This window comes from Struthio camelus, chromosome 5, assembly GCF_040807025.1.
Source record: "Struthio camelus isolate bStrCam1 chromosome 5, bStrCam1.hap1, whole genome shotgun sequence".
Lineage (NCBI taxonomy): Eukaryota > Metazoa > Chordata > Aves > Struthioniformes > Struthionidae > Struthio > Struthio camelus.
Window position 1 is genome coordinate 69,357,931 of NC_090946.1, and position 23,407 is coordinate 69,381,337.

General features: G+C 39.8%; 1 protein-coding gene across 5 annotated transcripts in view; it reads right to left on the reverse strand.

Moving 5' to 3' along the window:
- Window positions 1-276: 276 nt before the first annotated feature.
- Window positions 277-23,407, reverse strand: part of BCL11B (BCL11 transcription factor B) — a 97,831-nt gene continuing 74,700 nt past the window's right edge. For all 5 annotated transcript variants that reach the window (XM_009675465.2, XM_009675466.2, XM_009675467.2 and 2 more), the window contains one exon: window positions 277-7,419. In XM_009675465.2, the coding sequence (XP_009673760.1) occupies window positions 5,408-7,419 (2,012 nt within the window). In that variant the 3' untranslated portion in view covers window positions 277-5,407. The remainder of the gene's footprint in view (window positions 7,420-23,407) is intronic.

Genomic DNA, 23,407 nt, shown 5'->3' on the forward strand with positions numbered 1-23,407 from the left:
CATTAATCTGCCTGCTACTCTCAAGACCCCAACTCAGGAAACTTACTTTACACTAAGGGACTTAAGCGGGATTTGAGCCCATGCTTAGCATTACGCAAGTATTCACATGTCCTCCCTGAACAAGAATTATCTCCCAACTGACTCCCAAGAGATCTGACAGAGAATATTGCATGAACACCAACATCCATAATGAAATTTCAGCTTCTCACTCTCTTCCACTCTTTTCCCCTTCCCACCCTGCAATTTCAAATAATCAGGAAAGACAAGATTTGGAGATCAAGTCAAATGTCCAATTTATTTTTATAACTTGAAACTGGAACAAACGTTGTTTTGAACGAGCGTACAAATGAAATGGTAGACACATGCTGAACTCAACATTGTGACAATAAGGGAAAAAAAAGAGGCCAAAAATCTTGTACAGAGAATAAAAGGAACAATAAATATTTCACTAAGCCATATTGAAATGACCTCCAGCCATCTCAACATTTTATCCATAATAAAAAAAAAAAGTGCTCTCGTTTTTTTAAACAGAGCACAAATACCAAGCAATAATAAATAGTTCCAAACTTGTAGTAAAAGACAAAACCTCCAAGTAAACAACAAAAGCTCATACAATAAGTAATAGAAAAAGGTAATAAAAATATTTTGCCTTGCCGGTACAAATGCAAACAACTTAAATCAACGTTACTTTGCTTTGCAGTTCTAAAATACAAAGAGCACCATAAAAATGAGTTTGCCTGTGATAAACAAAACCTTGGACTGTCTTTTACATAGGACTGGGATGAAATGCTGATTTTTGGACCCTTTCCTTAAAATCAGTATTTTTCTTTCTCGCACAGGTTCTCGGGCCGATCCTGTTGCCATGGGAGTCAATTGGAGTTTTGCTCTGGACTTCAAAGGCAGCAGGACTAGACACAATAAAAGTAATAAATTCCACCTTAATAATAATGATAATAATAAACTATCTAAATTGTGAAGAGAACTATGGCAGCATTCTAGCTATTGTATGTCTGTTACATTGTGCTTATGGCCTAGTAAACTACGGTTCTCCTAAGACAGAAGAGGAAAGGAGGGCTCTATTCCACTATCACTACAGTTTGCAGAAACACAACCCTTGTGCTTTGGGGGTGACTTACTGTTAGTTTCAGTGATTTAAGTCACAAAATTAGACAAGTGCTGGTGTTAGCTATCCTAGATAATTAAAAAAAACCAATAATAATGGGGAGACAGGAGCTCCCAAGCAATTTACGCTAAAATGAAAGGTGAATTCTTTCTTAAATCTATCAACTGCAGACTGAAAACCTGTGGTTAACTTCTGATCTTCATTACGCTGGCATACAACCGAGGCATTCTGCTGAATTCTGTGACCATTACTCAGGATTTATACAAACATCAGAGAGCAAAATTTTCACCAAAAAGTAAAAATGTGCCTTTAAGGGATCACATTCCACCCTCAGCTATGCTGGAGTAATCCAGGCCTAAGAGTGATGAATAATTCCTGATTTATATCAGTTTAATTGAGATCCAGAATTTGTCCAGAAGTCTTAAGGGCACAATGTTCAAGCCAGGAAGACATATCTATCTGTTAGGTAGCTGGACCAAATTCTCCTTGTTGTCACACCCATGCCTCTCCAAATGCTCCAGCAGTTTCGCACCGATGAAAGCAGAGGAAGAATTTGGCACGTTTTTTTTTTTTTTTTGGCTAGGTTTACCGTCATTTCCTGAAACAGTGTTGAGCGTTTTTTTCTCCTTCTCCCCTTCACTAGAGTATCAGCGCCTCTTCTGTCACCTGTCTTCCCCTCAACCCAAAAGGGAGAGAGAGAGAGAGAGAAAGAACAGCAAAGAAGAGAGAAATCAAAAGGCACAGAATTTCATCCCAGTCCCAAACATTCAGAAATTTATGGAATGTACAATTAGGAGTGAAGAGCAGCAAAGCAGATAATAACATGGACTGGCAAGACCTGCACATGGACTAGGTCCTGTTCTGACAGGGAAGAGGAGGGCTGTGCCTGGACCAATTTTACTTCAATCGGTTACAACTGTACCAACAGCAGATCATTCTACCGGTGTCAGAGCGGATGCAACAGCTCTCACTTTTTTTTTTAAAGACTAAAATGACTTTCTTCCAGAGGGCGGTGGTAGGGTGTGGGGGAGAGGGAGCGGGAGGCGGCAGTGAGAGAGGTAAGACGTGTTTGACATCTTGTTTGAAAGGGGGGAAAAAAGCTCCTCTCCCCCTCTCGAATCTGCAGGGAAGCTGTGGGACGTCACCTCAGACACCGTTAAGGAAACTGAATTTCATCTAACACGAACAGGCAATAACCATCCAGCCTGGTTCAACCATACCTGGTAAAACCTTGATGCAAGGGGTCCAGGCAACTTTGAAGTTATTTAGAGCCCTGTGGGAACAGCACTTTTTTGTAGGCCATTTCTGACAAAAAAAATATATATATACAACTAAAATTATTTGTGAACATCAACAACAAAAAATTAAAAATAAAAAAGCACTTAATTATTTTGTTTTGTTTCTTTTACTCAAAGGTCGTCTAACAACCCCCTTTTTTCCTGTACAATAAGGACTTCACATACAAATTTTTTTTTATTTTTGCAATATTTTATCCTGCCAAATTAAAAAAATATATTATGGCAGCCTGTTTGTTTGTTTTTATTTTTATTTCCAAATTCACTAACAAAAAGGTACATTAAATCCCTTTAAAAGGACAAGCGTACAGTTAAAAAATTACAAGCTTCAGTAAAAATACAGCAAGTGCCTACATCATATGAATCAACCAATATCAATATCCATTCCAGAAGGGGAAGGGGTGGGGGAAAGGGAAGAAAAAAAGAGAAAAATAGGTACAGGTCAGAAACGTGATTTTTTTTTCTGCAAAGCAATAACAATATTAAGCACTTTTTTCTACATACTTTTTCTACATGGTGTAGCAATCACCTTTTAATCCCCAAATACAAGTTTCTATACATTTTTTGAAATAAAAATTCAACACCCAAGGCAGAAAAAAATTTACTAAAACTCAAGACTTTACAGTTACAGTGACAAGAACAAATTTATAGACCCACCATTTAAATTTTACTGCAACATTTTCAAGGAAAAAAGAAAAGTTTTTTTTTTTTCTTTCTGGTTTTGTAAAATGCCCAGGCATTCTCCATTATTACAAATACTGGTCCACTTTTACAGTAATCAAGAAATTTTAATATATATAATATATACTAAAACCCCGTCACCAAAAGAAAACAATATACACATGGCCATTATGGCATTTTTTTAATAACCTATTAAGCAAACTTTGAAAAAAAAAAGATTGCTCAAACACACATACACACAATTTTTTTTTACCCTTGTATGTATTCAATACTGTAAACGTATTTTAAGACAGAGTGCACTAAATTTAACTTTTAAAAAAAATTAGCCGTTGTTCCTGAATTGTTTTTTCTCATTCAATGATAACAACTTGTAATTTGTGTCATTTGAGTTTTAATTCAGCAGTAAATCATTTCCATTCCATTTCCTAAGCAGCGTTGTCCTGAAAAAAAAAAAAAGGCTGAGAATAATTCAGCTAATGGATGTCCGAAGTTGTGCTGGGTATACATCTTCATTTGATTGGGTCTTATGGCATTTTCATGTCCACTATCTTCAACCAGTAATTTTTTTAAGTAAATGTGGCTCTTTTTTTTCTAAAGAATGTACTTTTCTTGTTTTACTTTTTTTTTTTTAAAAGTCTTTTCATTTCACAAAAACGTTTTGCATTTGTCTCAAGAGACTCAAATAGGAAGATCAGTTTTCAAGGCACTCACGTCAAATTGAATGGCAGTAGAAAAACTGTCCAATAAATTATTTTTATTTATTTTTCTTTATAGTGCCAGTATTGTGAATGCCATGCTTAGCAACACTGACACTTAATCTCAGCTGTTCCCTTACAGTTTAACCCACCTTTGGGCCAAGTAGAAGAATATGATGTAATTTCTTGTTGAGAAGCCATTTTTCTCTTAACCACAAACAAAAGCTTTAAAGTGCGGGTCAACATAATTAAAATGTCTAACCATAATTGTCCACTGTTTGTTAATATTAGCCTTAACAGGCTTTACAGAATTTAAAATTTGAAAGTAGAGCAGGTGCATTTTTCATTACTTTTTTTGTTGCAACGCTTTTCACATAACATAATTCTGTTCCTAATTCAGTCAATTCAGACTTCAGCAGGAACAGAAACTTGCCAATACAGGTAACTCAACTCATATTTATTTTTTCCCTTCCTTGTAATAACATCATTGTACATCACATAAGATAGCTCTAATATTTCCATTCATAAACCCCATGAGTAAAAGTCGTTCTTTTTTTTTTTTTTTTTTAATCGAGAAATCCCCACTTTCCCATTCTGTTGTAATTATTTTACCTACAGCAAATCTGGACCAAGGAAGAGGCATGTACAGATGTCCTGAACTCAATTAGATTTGTGTTTGTGCGGTTCAGAGAGAGAAAAAGACGACATTTGGTTTCTCCAAGGTTTGAAGAGAATATTGCAGTACCTTAGATGTACTTTTATTGTCAGTGGGAGGAGGGAGGGAAAGACACCCCAATAAGTGACAGAATGGCACCACTATGTCGCCTGAGCTTTAACAACAAGAAGAAACTATCTCAGAATAATGCACAATTAAGAATGTTATGTTTTTTCCGACTGTAGCTGCCTTCTGAAAACACCTGCACCCATGTCTTTTTAGTTGACAAAACTTTAATGATGAAATCTATCTCGGAAAGGCCTCTATCATTAGCGACATTGTCAGTGCTACATATTAGATCCAATTCCAAAAGAAAGTGCTAATTTTAAAGATTGTTATCCGCTGTACAATTTTGTTTTACCTAACGTTCAAGGTTATTTAAAAAGAGGAAAGGGAAAAAAGGAAAAGAAGAAAGATCTGTGTTAAAATGCTGGCTTCTTCACAAGAAATTACACACGCTTAGCTCAAATTTCAACAAAGCAGCGGCCCAAAAATTATAATTTAAAAAGATATGTTTCTCCCCTACAATGCAAGTAATCTCAGGCTATGACTGGGTAAAATTAAAAAGGGATACCCAACAAAATTTTAAAAGAAATTTAAACAGAAAGAATAAAAAAAAAGTACCTGCACATGCCAAAAAATTACAAAAACCCAATAAATACAGAAATTATTGCACAGTTAAAAGGCTCCACAATTTTTACTGCCTTAATCAACCCTCGGGTTTAATAGAACTTTGTAGACACAGGTTATATTTAAGCGCCAAAGTCTGGCACCTACCATAGTTATGCTAAGTTATGTTTACGGAGGCAAGTTAGGTCATCTTTTCTCAGTTGGCAATAGTTAAACTGTACAAATAAAATGTTACCTAGACCCCTGAAATTTAACCTAGTGGGGGGCCTTAGCTTCTTTCTGCCTGCTCAATTTTGACGTCATTTGTCAGCAAATGTTCTCCATGCCACTTTTTCATGTGTTTCTCCAGGGTGCTGTAAACACTGAAGGGCATCTGGCAAATGTCGCAGCGGTAGACCTCCTTCCCTATCTGGCCATGCGTTTTCATATGACGCGTCAGCTTACTGCTCTGGGCACATGCATAGTTGCAGAGCTCGCATTTGTAAGGCCGCTCTCCAGTGTGGCTCCGACGGTGCACCGTTAAATTGCTGCAGTTCTTAAAGACTTTGCCACAGTACTCACATGTATCACTCCTCCGCCCTTCCTTCGAACTGGGTCGCCCGGGGCCAGGACCACTGATGTGGGGAGTGCTGCCTCCGCTCGCCGTACCGCTGCGCCCTGAGAGCCCCCCGTCTAGCATGTCCCCTGGTGGGGTGGAGAAACGCAGGCTCCCGTTCTCCGAAGAGTGCTCGGAAGAAGTTGCGAAGGGGGATTGTCGGGAGTCTGTGAATCCTAGAAACGGATCCTTCATGAAGTGCCTTGATGCTGCGTACCCTACCAGCCACTGGGAGTAAACATTTTCAGAAGGTATTATTGTTGCTGGTGGCAAGTCCAAATCTTTCTCTACCTTTATTCTTTTAGAAGAATTGTTTAAACTGGGGCTTGTGATAGGTGTCGGCTTGCGAGGGAACAAGTTTGGGAAGGGTTCACCTGGGCCAAAGTTTCTTCCATTGACTGTCCCTTCCTCAGTGCGGTCCAGCTCTCCCACCACTGAGTCTTCGTCACCTGTATCTCTCTGACAGAGATCTCGAGGACACAAGTCTCGCTGGTCAGAAGACCTTTTCATGAAGCTACTCCTTTTCTGTTTTTCAGCTAGCATGTCATTATATTGCTGAATGGCACCTAGACTTACATTCTCTATAACTTTTCCCAGGACAAGGGATTTTTCATCTGGTAACGATTTGGAACCATTTTCTCGGTTACGACTCAGCTCTGAGTCCATACTGAAACTTGACTCTGGCCTGCTCTCGTTTTCAAGCTCCTCTTCCTCCTCCTCCTCTTCTTCCTCTTCTTCATTGTCATGGCCCAAGGAAGGATCGCTCTCATTCCTGAAATCTGTCTCACTGGATTTCAGTCCCTCTCCAGTGAGCTCGCTTGTGCCTGGCTCAGGGGAACTAGTGGTGGACAGTCCATCATCTGACCTACCTGTCATGGAGCCAGCTTTATGCATGTGTGTTTTCATATGACGCTTTAGCTTGCTGGCCTGGGAGCAAGCATGGTCACAGAGTTGACACTTGTAGGGCTTTTCTCCTGTGTGACTGCGTCGGTGCACAATAAGATTACTCTGGAACTTGAATGTTTTCCCACAGAATTCACAGGACTTACTCTTGGCCTGAGGCTGGGGAGGCGTAGTGCTGCTGGGGGGCATTGGTGGCAGTGGCGGGGTGCTCAAAAAAGGTGATTTAGGACTTGGCTGGAAAGGATTCAACAGGCGATGCATAGGGTTGGTGCGACTGGGTGAGACTGGAGGAGGGGTGGAACTGTTTCCTGCCAGTTCTCGAAGCCTTCTGGAGAAATCCATCGCTGGGGACTCAATTGCCATGGGGTTTAAACGCATAACTCTGTCAAAGGCACTGGGATGCTGGGCAACTAACCCCATTTCTTCGGCACTAAGGCGATGCGGATCCAGATGATGACGAGGCGGCGGGCTGAAGAGTGGAGGTGTGTTTGGGAGCCGACCCTCACCAAAGCCAGGGTGTTCACGCAAGATGGGTCCTGTCATCCGTAGGAGATTGAAAGGGTTGTTGTCTCCAAGGAAATTCATCAGCGGGGACTGTGCAACAGTCTCTGGTCCCAGAGGAGGAGGGATGGTGATGCGTGGAGTAAGGGAACTGTTTGAAGGGCTTGTTTCCAGGTAGATGCGGAATCCATGTGTGTTCTGGGCATGCTGAAGCAAGAACCAAGCGCTATTAAAAGGCTGCTTGCATGTTGTGCAAATATAGCTTGAAGGCTCATCTTTACCTATAAAAGAAAAACAGAAAGAACACTCAAAAAATAATGCAGTGGAGAACATTTAAATATAGTTGGCATGCACTTTATTTTGCTAACACATTCTCTCCTTAGCATTTCTGAAAGAAGGATTTAATTGCAATGTATTGACTGATATAAATTGTTGAACAGCACATTTACTCACCGTGCTTTTACATTTAACATGTATGACAAATATCACACATACGCACTGGTGCAATATACGTTTATATCCTCTAACTTACATATAAAACCTTCCTTTATGACGCATGAGGATCCAAATCCTTTCACATGTTTATTCACAGAAAGGAATTTGTTTCAAGGGATTTATGACTACATATGGAAATCAATCAAAATGTGGTGTTGTAGGTTTTATGGGGCACCTGGAAGGAGCTTCAGTATCATTTTCACTCTTTCATTTTATATTTTTATATACTTCATGCAGCAGTCCCCCGAGATCTTGCTGTATTTAATTTATACATGCTCCAGTCATACTGGCCTTGCCACTTTTAAAATACTATGTAGGTACTTATCTGCACAAGTCCTATTAAAGCCAACAGCAGCTTGGAAAACGTACCCTTGCATAAACCACTTTGAGATTCTTTTTGCCAAAACACCAAGAAGCCACTCAAACGAAACATCCGGTAATCAAAGCCGACAGCACAGTTGCAATTAACAGTAACAAATGTCGGGCCGTGCTTGAACTGGGTCCCAAGAATTTCTGAGCCTGAGCCTGCCCTCCAAGGCAGAAACGCTCGCCAGAGCCAAAAACATTGTTCTGTTTGCCTTTCTAGCCTCTGTGAACAACTGCACAGAGGTGGAAAGCATTCCTTTAACCTTGATTCAGCTTTACATAAAAGACAGGTGTGGACAAGTCTGCACTACAGTCATAATTTTGCTAGCAAGAAAGTTCCAGTCCTGGGCACAATATAAACTATGTGCTATCTTCAGAAAGCATTTTTCCCCCCTTCTTCAATTCCTCTACAAGGCTCTAACTCTTGACAAATTCACAAGTACGTGTGCAGCTGAAAACCACAGTCGAGGATTTGTTCTTTTTCAAAATGAGGAGGAGGACTCCTGCAAAACAGGAGTTTTTCCTCTCCGTTTTGAGAAACCTAAAATTAACTTCTTGTTTGCTTATTCATTGGTTTGTTTGTTTATGAAAGCATGCATTTTGGCTAGCGATGGTCCCACTGCACCCAAAGGCACTAAACTTCCTCAGCGTTCAAACCCGGAACCAGACTTCCTGCCTGAGCGGTACCTGCCCAGGGCGCCGAGGCCAGCCCCTGCCCCCAGCCCCTCCGCAGGCGGTCGCCTCTGCCGTTGAACTGCACAGCCCGCCGCCAGACGGGCCTATTGCGATGCACAGCACCCTGCTGCTTGAGCTTGAAACTGAACCAGTTTATAAGGTGAATGAAACTGGATTATCAAAACTACCCTTTTTAAAGACTCACGGCAACCAAACGAATTTTTAAATACAGACATATCATGGGAAGAAGGACTGCTGCCGACCGATGAACTCCCCTCTTCTGGCTGCTGCAGGAACGGCTCCTTCTACAAAACCTCAGGCAAGGAGGATAAAGATTATCTACCTCCCTATCAGCCTGTGTCGATCTGATCTTATCACCCAGCGAACACCTATACAAGCATACGGCAAGGAACGTCTACCAGCATGAGGCTTACTTACAAACGTGTGTGACAAACGGGGTGCGGTTCCTTACCCCGCTCCTGATTTAGCAGGACTGTTGCTGTGGATGGCAGCCTCAGACCCCGATTTCAGGGAATCCGGCCCCCCGCAGCCAGCAAAAGCTGTACGCAACACCGCCTGCGTCTCCGTTCGACTGACGGCCTCTACGCCCAGGCCCGTCAGGCGGTGTCGTACGGGGAGCTACTGAGGACTACCGCGCTCACTTGCTTGGATTAATCTCTTAACAACTGTTACTGGAAAAGGAAACACGTTTGGGAACTGCATTCTGCTTGGAAAAAGTGACCATAACTGCCACTGACATTAATGAAAACCGCATAAAAACACTGAAAGGAACTGCTACGTTATCCCTGAAAATCTGCTCAGCGCTGAGGCAGTTAGGGAGTTTTATGTCAGCTCCGCAGCCAAAGCAACAGAAAACTCTCGCATTATTACTTCAAATATTTAAATTTCTGTTTCTTACAGAAATATGATGAAAATGTCTAGACCTTTAACTTTTCTTGCACAGCAACATGTGTAGTATAAAAAGTGACAGAAATCACTGAGGCAGACTAAAGTATATAACATACTCTGTCAAAAGCTTTTTTTAACAATATGTTTTACCTCAGCTCACCCTAGAATAGATTTTAATAAAGCCCCTTCTGAAGTGTGATCTAATAGCAAATGAAGTGCAGCATCATACAAGGTCATATATCTTCAAATTAAAGAGTACTCTGCACCCTTCACCTTCATTTTATCCACTCTAATTAATCAATTTATCACCCACAGCTGTTTCATTCTTTCGATTTTAAAGTCACAGTATGCATTCTTTTCTTTTTTTTTTAATTTTAAAAATAAAGTAGGTGAGAGTGTGTGTGTGTGTGTGTGTGTGTGTGTGTGTGTGTGTGTGTGTGTGTGTGCACGTGTGTGCGTGCGTGTATTCTCCTTACTTAGCTCAAGAGCTGACAGAAGGAAGAAAACAGCTGTGTATTAGATGACAACAACAACAGCAACACGTTTACTTCAGAAAAGGCACATACACGAAAAGAAGAATTCCTGAGCAGGCTGAGGATCAAGGCCAATCTAAAACTGAAATGGCTGATTAAAAAAATTACCCTCAAAATGGCAGCTGGCTGGATGCTTGCTACTACATGTTAAATGGAACTGAGATGTTTTGTTTTGTTCTCCAAAACTTCACCTCTGTGAAATTCAAGCGAGGAAAGTAAACCCCTTCCTTTGCAGTCTTCTTGCAAACAGAGCAAATTAGTGCCATTACTGATACAAGATTTACAGGCTATCAGTCATAAAACAGCCGCCTCTTCCTTTTTGTTTTGTTTAGCTTTTATGCCCCTAAACGCTCCTTTTGAGAAGACCCCACATGACGGCAAAATTGGCTGTAGGCTACCTGACTGCCGAGCTCTGACTGCTTCCTGAGTGTTAGTGTGTGTGTGTGTGCCTCTGTGTGTGTGTGTGTGTATGTATTTTTATATTTTTTTTAAACTTTCACAACCCTCACAGATTCTCCCCAGACTCCCCTTATAAAAAATAAAATAAAATAAAATAAAATAAAATGTTCATTTCCATATTATCACTTCATGGTTATCTTGCCTAGAAGTTGCCCTGAGCAGTGTAGATGCTCACTTTTAAGAACAGAACAATGTCAAAAAGTCTTTGAAGACCCACTCTGAACATTTTTGTATTCAAAAACTTGCTAAATATTTTAAACATGCCCAGAAACAGCCACGTATTGCTCAAGAATGAGCCTTTATATTTAATAATGCAGTGCACCTAGACTATAAAACTCTTTGTTAGAAGGCTACTTTTGATATATGGTTATCTTAATCCCTCGCCACCTGCACTGAAGTCTGTCTAAATACTCACTTTATGACAACTAGCTATATAGGCTTTGCCATATGCAATCTTTATCACTTTAGCATGTGCTTGACTTTGAGCATGTGAGTAATCAACATCAGTGAAACTTAAGCGTACGCTAAAGTGCTTTGTTGGATAGTGATGAAATTATTCATGTGCTTAGAGTTAAGCGTGAGCCAAGACTTCATTAATACAGTTCAATGAATTGCACGTGGATTCAACTTTATAGTCTGTAAATAGGCACGATTTTACGGACTGATGGATCAAGTATATCTTTTTATCTTTACACTGTTTGGTAGGTACCTATGCATATACTGAGATGAGACATCCAGGCCACAAGCTCTGAGCAATGGATGGTGGCTTCAGTGTTGCACTAAATCTAAACAAGTACAGCCACAGGAGTTCAGACTTAAGACAGATTTGTAGGGTTGGATCCTATTGAGATACAGGTTTATATTTAGAAACACTTGATTTTAAGGCTAGAAAGGGCCATAAAATTAAAGAATGAGACGACTGGGATAAACCTCAAGGGTTCCTCTTGTCCAATTCCTGACCCAAGGCAGGTCCATATCTGTGTATCTATGGTCATACCTATGAGAGACGCTCAATTATCCTGCTTGAAAGGCCACTCTAATTAATGGAGATTCCACAGCCTTCCTAAAGTCCATGTCATTGCTGTTCATCTTCACCATCACGAAGTCTGTCCAAATGCCTAATCTAGATTTTTCTTGCCACAGGACGATAACATTTTGTCCTACGTACACAGACATGAATAACATAAGAAGAAATCTAATCTGCACCTTACAGGCCATACAGCTTTCATCTAGTCCAAAGATTTACAGTGGGACCAGTTTATATGTTTTAGAGCCCCCTTCCCCCAACTTGATTTTGAAACTCCAAGTGAGAGGGAGTCTGTGGAAATGGCTGACTACCCTTAGTATTAAAAAACTCTTATTTCCAGTTCAAATTGCTGAGTTCAACTGTCAGCCATTAGATCTTGTTATGTTTTTATCTGGTAGATTAAAAATCTCTCTAGTATCTTCTCCCAAAGTAGGCAATTATAAACTATGAATTTATTGAACACTCTTGCCTTTTCTGCATATAATGACAAAAGACTGTCTTTTCCAGAAATATTAAAATGTGTTCCCTCCATTACTGCATGACAGATTATGTTCCGTTCAAAATGTCAAAGCAATAATGAGCTTTCTTCTGTTTCATGAACGGTACAAAACAAAGCTAAATTCAGATTCTGCCTGCCAAATTCTGCTCTTATGGAGGCCATCGAACAAAGATAGGTAGGTTTGCCCAAGCCTGAACAAGAGTAGCATGAGCCCGTGCACCAGACTGGTGCAGTCTGGTGCAGTCCACTGCACCAGATAGCCTGAATTCCCTGACTTATCTGTCCTCTGCAGTCTGACTTGTATCATTCAATGATGCACAGATTTCCCCTGCCCAGTTGGTATATGACTTTCTATATACCCTGAATGCTGAGCACCATTGCCCTGAAGATAAATTTCCCCTCCAAATATTCTGAGTTTTTCTGGATACTATCAAACAATAATCAGTGTGAGATAAGAACTGTTGAGAATTCATTATTTTCTGCTAGGCTATAGTGACATCCTGTACCTTACGAATCCTCCCCTTAGCATGCCTGAATAATTCCATTAACTGTAACAGAGAATGAACTCCCCCTTTTTTAATCAGCTGCCCATACCCTACCTGCCAGGACTGCAGTGGATACCAAGCCAGGTCCACATAACTATGGCCATTTACCTCTAGCAGTACTTCCCAGCTAATGTTTCTGGTTCCCTTTACAAAGTTACAACAGCAGCAGTAAAAGTGTTAAGGAATTTTAATGCTGCTTTACTGCACCTTTAGAAGTTCAGGAAAAGTAGAAACTTGCAAGCTTTAAAGAAAGGACACCTTTTATTGTAGCACTCAGGAACAGACATGTATCAGGTTCCTACATCTTTCCACCAACATTATTCTCTTCTCCACCACTTGATTTTTAATGAGCATTTAAATAATTACTCCTTCTTATTATGATGGTTACTCTAATAATATCAATAAAGGTAGCGTAGATGTTCCATAAAAAAACACCTTTAATTGAATTATTATTAAATTAAAATGCCATAATTGAAAACAGTAGTTTAACAAGTCTCCTTATAAGACCAGCTGACATTAAAGAGAAGGGCATTAAATACTGAAAAGATTTAGTGTTTCATGGTGAAGAAAATGTATGGTTGTATGGGGTTTGACAGGTCACCTACACAAGGGCCAAATACTTCTCATGTGTCCGACGAGTGAACTATACACCAGCTCGATCTGGTATGCAAAAAATTCTGTAACATAGGTCCAAAATGAAGTCATTACATTTCTGCTGGAAGAAGTTTCATAAGCCATATTACTGCTCAAACTATGCAAAGTAGGCAAGAACATTTACTTACATATTTTTCTGATTGAATGCTACCTTAACTAAACACTCACAATATCAGACGCTTTACCCTCACTGCATTCCCCAGGATGTTTAAAATGCTGCTCTCTCCACTTAGGACTCTACAGAGGAGTCCACAGAGGGACTGAGAGTCCTAATAAAAGAGAGACAGAAGTGTAAAGTAGGGTCCAAGCCTGAGTCGGGATTATCACTGCCAGTCCAACATTCACCACCAGCGTTAAACGTCAGAGGCAATGGGACCATTTCTCTTCATACTTCTCTTCATTTTAATTTTGTGTTGATGGCAACACAAGTTGAAGATGCAAAACCAGCTGAACTCTTCTGTCCATCCACAGAACTAACACAATGCATCCATCCCTACAGTGCTGCCTTGTCTGAAGAAATGGTTCTAGAGAGTCTTGCAGCATTTTCTGCTAAGAGTGATGGGGACTATCACCAACAATTCATAAAGTAAGCAACAAATGGCTACAAAAATTGGCGTTTCATGACTTAGCAAGATGCCTGCAGTGTCATAACCTAAGTGCCTCCAATTTTCCACCCAGACAAGAAGTCACTCTCTCTTGTGAAGCTCAGCCAACCTAAAGGGCATCCTCAGTCCAGGTGAGGAGTTCAAGGTTTCGGTGCCAGAGAACAGGCATGAGGGGCCACAGAGCCTGTCATAATCTGGACAAGGGGAATCTTAGCATGATTTCAGTGAAAGGAAAGAATGTGACAGGGAAACAAAGATGAAATGCTTTTAAAAAGTGGATGGGAAAATAACGGTGGTGTCTCAAGAAAGCAGAAGTAACTGGAAAGCACGCTAAACCCTGTGTTTCAGTCCATATATGGCACTATTCTCTTTTCCTATCTTGTCCCTTGAATAGCCCCTCTCCTCCAGTGCAATCTTCAAAAAGAACAAAAATCACAACTTCAGTCAATATTCTCCTCTCATACACTGCCTGCATGTTTTGCAGCTTTCCCCATCCTGTTTCTACCTTGATTACTGAGACTGCAAGTTCTCCGCAGAGATTACGCAAAAAGCTTTATGCCAAGAGAACCTACAAACCTCACAAGACCCTCTCATTCCCGATAGTGATTTTAATTAGCAGTGAAAAATATTCTTGAGAGCATTTTCTACCTGTTGAAAAAAAAAAAAAAAACTACAATAGCACTGGCTGGGGCCCATATTAAAATATACTAATATTTTTAATAGAGATCCAAATTCTATCTGTGCTAAAGCCAGGTGACAAACTCTGTCCTTGGTGGATTAAAATGTGCCCCACTTTCGAGAGCCTGTTTTGTTTACTAACACAGTTGTGCTATCCATTGGTGTCAGTGGTCAGGGCTGTGTTGATCATAGTTAGGGATTCTTGTAATAATAAATATTATCTTTTTGTTGAATAAACTATTTTATCATATGAGTTGAAAACCAAAAAGATTAATTGCCGATCACACAGCTGAGCAGCCAGACTGTCATGCTATGTATCTATAGCCACCCCTCTCCGAATTCCAAGAACAAAGAACATGAAGCCTTGAAAGTATCAGAGATATCAACCTTACAGTCATACTCTTAGCCAAACTCTGATTTGAATTACCCTGCAATGAATCTGAAGTCACTCCACTGATCACCAGTGTAGACTCTGAGATCTTCCAGATTAAGTTATACCAGGATACAAAAATAAGGATATAACTACGTTTATATGAATATAACAAGTTGTGATTTTTTTCCAGTAAATTTTCCCCAAAAGCATTTTATATGTCATCCATGGCATTTAAACTTGCAAAAAAGGAGACGGCTGCAGGCAGGCCACAGCCATGCATAATGCAAATAAATGCTTCTTAATGGACATAGACAAACTGTGGCTGAAGGTCCAGCTTCTGTTCAATAGCCTCACTTTCTGTTAGGCTTAATCATACCGCAGAATTGTACTGCCAGAATCACATAAATGGGCCAAATGCACAGTTCGGCTTAATTTAGAGTGCATCACAAAATGGCAACATTATATTTTTAAGTATAAAATGTCAACAGTCATTTTGGGCAACTTCCTTCTGGATGTCGAATTTTTCATTCCTAAAAAGAGCTTGTGGCTTACTGGAAGTTAATGTTCAGCCTATAGAAGTATAGGAAGTGCTTTTACTTAGTGCAAAAAAGGAAAAAAAAGGCATAGCAAAAATTGGAACTAACAATGTAGGGATTCTGACCCAGAAGAACTACTAAGATGGAAGATAAAAACATGTTTGTCATCTCTGCACACCTTCTTCTAATTGGTGTTAAACTCTAAAATACAAAGGCAATTTATAAAGCAGAGAAAGGGAGAAGTGTGAAAAGTAAGGAGCAAACAGGAAAATCAATATTAAAAGATCAATAGTGAATGAGTTAACTTTTAAATTAGCCCTTTATGATACAACAGTTTCAACCGACTCCACCTTTAGCATCCAAACAGCTTTGTGTCTTTTAGCTAGTCCCTGTGAATCTAAGGTATCAGTTAGCAGATTGCAAAGATGCTTTACAAATCCACTATACGAAACAGTGAAAAGCATCAGTAAAAATAGGGAAATTAAGGGGTGGGGGGAGGGGGGAATATACCCATTAGTAAGATGAAAAGGCCATATGAATACCCATGGCTCTTAGTTTTATATATAGTATCCCAGTTACAGCATTCATGAAAAACCCTTGTACTGCTCAAGGACACTTTTAGGCCTTTTCTTTGCATAAGGTATTCAGATGCATTTGAAATAATGTCAGTCTTTTTTATAACATATGAAATATGCCAGCAGCTTCCCCTTAAATTGGTTTCCTATAAGTAGTTTTGTTTGAAAACTGGCAAGTGCTGGGGTTTTTTTTCTTCCCCACAGACTTTTCTAAGGTGCCATTTTCTCATCTTACAAGCGGAATTCTGAGTAATCTGAATAGGAACTTAGAGGAGGATACAAAAAGGAAATTGTCCATGCCGTATAATGGAAAAATAGAGTAAATTAGGGAACAATAAGAAAAGCCAAAGGGTGAAAACAAATTTTCCTTTTTTTTTTCTTTTCCCCCGGAGTTCTTCTGTCTGTGTTACTATAACTATTTCTTGAGGGCATTAGGTGCATATTCGTAGTTAGTAAACGAAATAGCATTTTTGTTTTAATTCATTATTTCTTTAACAAATGCTAACTCCCATCTCTGCTTCTTTAAATCCACAAAATCTCCACGTTCACTCCTAAGAAGTATTATAAAGGCTGTAAATCTTGTTTTAATGGAATGTACATTTAGCTATGAGGAGATAATTGACGTTATGGAGGGCCTAGATGCTGAATTATATAGGTTATCTAATACAAAGGGGACTCATTACTGAAGCACTACAAACAAGTAGTAATATATGTATATTGTTCTGAGTGGCGTTATAGCAAAAGTGTTCAGGTCTGCAGGGATTTATAAAACACAGGAAAACAGCAGACATGCACTTGTAAATTTGTCTCATTTGTCTCTGAAGTTAAAGGTTATTCCCTTGATCTGAATTTGTAATAAAAACATGCTAGACTAAGGTTTGTAGAGAATGTTTGAATATGTAAATTGTGTATAATGATAGGCAATTATAGGGTAAAAACTGGACCTTATGAATGTTACAGAATTGCATGGAGCATCAAAGTATTTTCCTTCAGATGAAATATTTATCTTTTATGCATGTTATAAGCACTTTTTCAAAGGTATTCAGCAACCTATTTGAGTGGAGAGTTGACAAAATTCAAACCATTACAACAGACTAAGACTGTGGGCTTATGCACAGGAGAAGCCACAGCTTTTTACAAAATATACATAATAAATCTCTTGAACTAATGGTTCCGGAGATGGATCCTCAAGGACAAGTTCCAGTGATTTTCACTCCCTTAGATGAAAGCTGGTCAGATGTTTCTGGATATTTTAAAGAAGATGTGGGGGTGGAAGTGTAGGGAGGGGGACTGTGGAGAATAACTAGGTAAGAATGTGAATCTCCTTGGACTGATTCAACGAAGCCCCATTCCCCCTCCAGTTAGCTGCCTGCTGTATTCAGGGAGAAAAAAACGGATATCGCATCAAGATAGAAAGGAGTAAAGCCGGGCGACGATACTGTAGTTTATGCTGCTGAAGATAAGGTTTTCTCCTTCTCTGAGCACGACAGTCTGTTCAGGTTAACCAACTGCAGTGTTAGAATAACTCCAGCCGACTTGTCACAGAGTACAAAAGTCATCAGCAACTGAATGTTCTTTTCTGCACCGCAATTAAGACGAATCAATACGACGTGCCACAAATGGTATTTTACTCTCAATAAGAACTCGGGCTGAGTTTATTCAGAATATTTTAGCGCTTCCCCAGGGGATTTTGGTCCGACGCAGATGGCAAATAAAGTACTCAGCCTAGGGCTAGAGCACATTATGCTAATTCTAATGTCAGATGTACTTTAATATACAGCTCTATTTAATCACCCCATTATTTCACATTTCCATATGAAAAACCTGCGGCACTTCTGCAGAGCTTTCACTCTGCGACAATGCCAGCTTCCTTCAACGAGCTCGCTGTGAAACAGAAAAGAAGACTGGTCATTCTCGCCAGTCAAAATGTTACAGTTTCAAAGTTTCAGTATTCCTGAATTTAAAGTGGGTCTTCCAGTGCAATTAGCAAACGGCTCTGCTACAATGCTGATATGCACAAAATGCTAAGGAGGTGTGATTCAAAAAAATAAAAATAACAGCCCTCCCTCTGCACCTTCACTGCTTGCGCACGCAGACTTATACAGACATGCATCTCAAATCCACTTGCAAAACAGCAATAATAAAAATAATAAAAGCATTGTCACAGTGCAATTCAACCAATATTCTTAACACTCGTCACCTAAGCACGACCATTGCCGGCTGCATGCCTTCCGTTACTTAGAACAGACATGGCAGGCACAGCTGCCAACCTACAGATGTCTCTGACTAAAACCTTCCTTGTGTATCAGTAATTTTTGCCTGTAACAAACTACACCTCAAATTAGATTTACAAGCCGCACCCTTTCAGCATGAGCCACTCTCCAAACTCTCTGCAAATTTACCCTGATGCAACATCTCTGGTGACCACAGAACTTGAACCGATGGACTGAAAGGCAAAATGATCCAACTTGGATTTATATCGAAAAGAATGAAGGAAAAACCTACACCAAGGAGCTTTTTTTTTTTTTCCAAAGCCATGTAGCTTCTATATGTGCAGACAGGGAAAGTAGACAGGGGCACCTCTCCTCAGCATCCAAGCTTTACCTTTGAGAGTAATTCTGTGAGAGACTCTTAATTCAGCTTTTGTGCAAGGTCACAAGTGAAATGAGTTTCATGGTCTCAGCAAAATCTTCCTCCAGTTTGGCAGAACTGGGGCTCCGTGACAACTAGTACTGCACATCAGGGGAGCCAGGTCAGGACTGGATTATATTGAGATGCTGTTAGAGGAATGCATGAAGCTTAAATCAGTCGGTTTTCTAATCATTGCATTAAACCTACACTGTATTTCACAAAAAAGACCTATTTAGAAAAAGACCTATTTTTTTTCTCCTTCAACCACCCCAGTCTGCATCCTTTAAAAATTGTTCAGTAATGCATGCAGAAGCCAGCACCTGGGGCCAGACCTCACCTGGTTTCACTGTTATGCGTCAACATTTAAATACACAGAACTCTACTGCAGTGCCTTGACATGGCATATGTCACAAATTCCATGTCCTAATTTGAACACAGCAGATAATATGCCTCACATTCAAGGCAGAAATGCTTACCTTTTCAATCTTTATTTTAGATATGTGCATGTGTGTGTGTGTGTGTGTGTGTGTGTGTGTGTGTGTGTGCGCGCGCGCGTGTGTGTGCGCGCACGTGTGTATGTATACGTATGTGTATACACACACACACACACACACACACACACACATATATATGTTTATATACATACCATATGTAAAGTGGTTTGCTCTGTAAAGATGATTATGAAAGTAGCAATGTCCCCAAACAAGAAAGGGGGCTGAGAAGTATGGATGGATTCTCCTTCCTCAATTATTCCTACTAGTTCTTCAAATACAGGGCTTGATCTCGGAGGAATCTGATCCTACAGTTTCACCCTATTGGAAGTCTTGCCTGAATGGGAAATAAGGCACAAGCTAATTTAGTAAATTAGGGCAATTTTAAGGTTTGTTAAGTATAGAATATCTCATCCTGAATATGAATAGTTAAATTCAAAAGAGTAATGGAAAATGAATGTTTAATATCCTAATACAAAGCCCAAAGTCAGTGTGAATCTTTCCACCAGCTTCAATGGACTCTTGATCAGGGTCTTATTCCACATTGGGATTTGTTAGTCTCCAGACACTGTCTTCAACATAGGTATAAATCTGGTTTGTGGTAGTGTAGTTAAAAGAACAGAACTGAGTTCATAGCAGCCTAAAGAAGTCAGTTGTAAATATATTAGAGGAATAAACAGAGACATACCTACTAAAGTATCTTTTGTATCTTTAGTTTAATGAACTACAGCAGTTGAAGTACGAGAAATGCAGAGACTGATATTAATCCTTGACAATGCTGTTGCTTTTTCTTATGTTGATATTATGTTGGTTTTAGGAAGTAAAAAAGAATAATAATACTCTATAGATCTTTTTATTTTGCTCAGTTTGGATAAATTGACTGCATTCTTAAGCTCTGTTATTAAGACTCCTTTGCAAAAATTGTAGCTGAAACTAGCAGAATATTTTTTTAATAACATATTTGTTCTTGGCAATAAACAAATTTGTGGAATCTCAGTCAATTTCCATCATTATGGAAATTTTTTGAATGCCAGAATGTGTCTGCAGTCACATCTTACACTACAGGGCTGCTACAGGACTTGAAGTCCTGTAAAGGAAAATCCCAGACTGAGTGAACAAAGAGGAGAATGAGCAGAAACATTAAGAATCTAAATATTAAGGGGGGAAGAGAAATCTGTAAAACACTTCAGATGACAAAAGAAAACATCAGTTACAGTAGTAGGGATCTTGGGGGTTGCTCTAGATTAAATAGCTAAAATGCAATCTATGAGTATGAAGTTGCAAAAGATGAATATACTTAATCGTACTTCCTTAAGTACAAAGAGAAAAATACAATTTTTGCTCCTTGAATAGGCGATGTTTTACGCCACTATTACACTGCAAAAAATAATGCCAATGTGGATTAAAAGAAGAACCTAAAAACTTCATATTTTATTTCTATGCAATCCAGATTGATCACCTAAGAGCAGCATAATTAAACAATGCTAAGCATCCCAACTCCTTTGAGAATGTGCTGCCTAAAAATATTTTTAGAACAATCACTGTAGTAATTCTTCTTAGTTGTAGAAACACTCCAAATCAGAAAGTCAATTTTTCCTCTATTTGCAGAAGTGTGCTGGTTTTCACTGGAAAGGCGCCTGTGTTTTGTTTGGCTGCTGTTCATATACTGCCTTGGCAGGATTTCCTTGGATTGCTTACAGTGAACATTGCTCTTGCATACAGTAGCACTCCCATTTTAACCGTCCCAGCCACACGTTTTCTAATAACACACCGAGAGCTGCACAATCCCTATAAGCACAGCTCTTTAAAGCAGCAACAGAAGGGGGTGGGGGCGGAGGGCGGGAGGGGGAGAGGCTCTGCCCGCTCAAAATTGAGCGCTGCAAACGCAGGATAGTCCTTTGAAAAACAACCAATGTGAATTGTGTTTAAGGAGCAGCTTTCCAGGAAAAGAAAAAAAAAAAAAAAAACAGCTCGGAGAAGAGGGCCTGATTCAGCTGATTCACTGAATCTAATCTGCACTGAGGAGGCTCCGAACGTCACTGAATTGGGTCCTAAGTACCAGTTTTTTTCTTTTCTTTTTTTTTCTCTCCTCCTGAAAGTGCAGATAACTTGATAACTCCTGGTGTCACGTCACGTGTTCGAGACCCAGCGCCTGATCCTGTGTTCCCTGTGCATCCACATTTTCCACCCCGTCAGGTGAAGACAGAGGCATCAGAAACACAGAACTCAACTGTTGGAATGAGACGGGCAGACGACGTAAAAGACGAGGACATCTATCTCGCTGAAATAGTCACAGGAAACAAACACAGCATTTCTACCTACGGCTAAGAGAGAAAAAGCCAGTAACAAAACCGTTATTCAGCTCCGTGCCCTTTGCAAATAGCACTGACTTGTTAGTGGACAGCTGCGGCTCAGCCCCCCTCCAAGCCAATCCAACTTGCTGCGTTTGCCACCCTGCTTTTGGAGATCGACAGCAATTTGCATCTCCATGCATCTCATTTCTCGTTAAGTAAGTTGATTAATTTGGGCAAGGGAAGACGTTTCCACAAGCATTATTTCTGCCTTTCAAAATTCCACTACCTCCCCCCTCAGCGGTACAGCCCCCACTTCGCACCTCTCTTTCTCCCTGGCCCTTTCTCTCCCCCCCACTCTCTCGCTCCGCTCTCCCTCTCCCTCTTTCTCGCTGTTGTTTACAAAGGTTTCATTATGTTTTCAACTAATCAGAAAGGCCTACTAATACACAATTAACATGTGACTAAAAAAAAAAAAAAATAGCTTCCAGAAGAAGGAAAAGTAATTAAGCAGAGAATGCTTTTCAGTAAGTGCTCGCTTTAACCCATCGTCAGAGAACAGAGCCTAGGTTAGTCCACAATGGATGGAACAGATGCCAAGGGCGAAATGTTAAAAGCAAATAAAAAAGGACATTATTTTCTTTGGGAATAATAACTATCAACGGCACAAAAACGAACATCAGACTGCAGTTGTTTTTATCTGACCTCCTCCTCTTTCCTCCACTTTTCTAAAGTGCCTTTTCTGTGTGTTTCGTTAAATTAAATATAAAAACATAAAGGTATCATTTATTGCATCTTTGCTTCCAAGGTGACAGGAAACCAAATACTCAGCATCACCATCAAAATGGCACAATTTGGGCTACGAAAATGATTTTACTTTAAAAGATGTTAGGCCTAAACTTACACTTACACTAAGCTCCTAGAAACGTCAGCAGGAATTTTACCCGAGCAATGACAAGGGGGGTTAAACCCTCTGCAACTTGGGCTGTGTTATCTCAACAAAGAGGAACTATAGGAGACAGTTTAAAAGGTTGCAGTGTTTGTAGTGTTTCAGTTGCTAACTTTTATCCAGTTGTTAACTTTGTATCTGCTGTGCCTTGCCTGAGAGTTGCCACACAGATTGGCAGCCTAAGGCCACATATATAAATGGACAGACAGAGAGATAGATTGATTCACAGATAGATAGACAGATATAGTATGTGTATATATGGTTAACTAAAATGGTATCTGAATAGATTCCGCCTTTTTTCTATCCAAGGATTGTCAAAATACATTCAAATGTGCCCCATGTTCTTGATGCATTCAGCCGACCTCCACAGCAAAAATGGTTCCCTTTGGAAAAATATAAATTCCTCTAGATGTTTGTCCTTGGAGTGGAGCATTTGGGATATTTTTATTTCTGTTCCCCCCCCCCCCCCAACCCATTCTAAATCAGACACTTGCTTAGTGGTGTGTTTTGAAAACCAAATTCTGCAAGGAGCTCGGTGTTTTCAGCAAAACACTAAGCACCACTTTGGTCTCACCGAAAGCAAAGTGGAGCTGAGGGGCAATTGTAAAACAGGCCCTCCAAAGACACAAAGGAACACATGCAGTAACAGCTCCTTTTTCTTAAATTACACCCCCTCCATGAATTTATATTCCAAACTATGTATCACATACGGAGTATTTTTTACTACCCAAAATCCCATTAGTTTCATTGGCACTTTAGGTAATAAGATTTCCATGGTAAAAATTCCATTTCTATTAGACTGGGTCCATAGGACTCACCAGCCTGATATGATTGTCAGAGGAAAGGGAGGATCTGTGGGTTTGTTACAATATGAGGATTTGTCCACACAGAAGTTGGCACCAGTTTAATCAAAAGGACTCACTTTAACCAGCACAAACCCCAGTGTAGCCTCTCTTTCTGTCAGCTTAAAACTGGCTA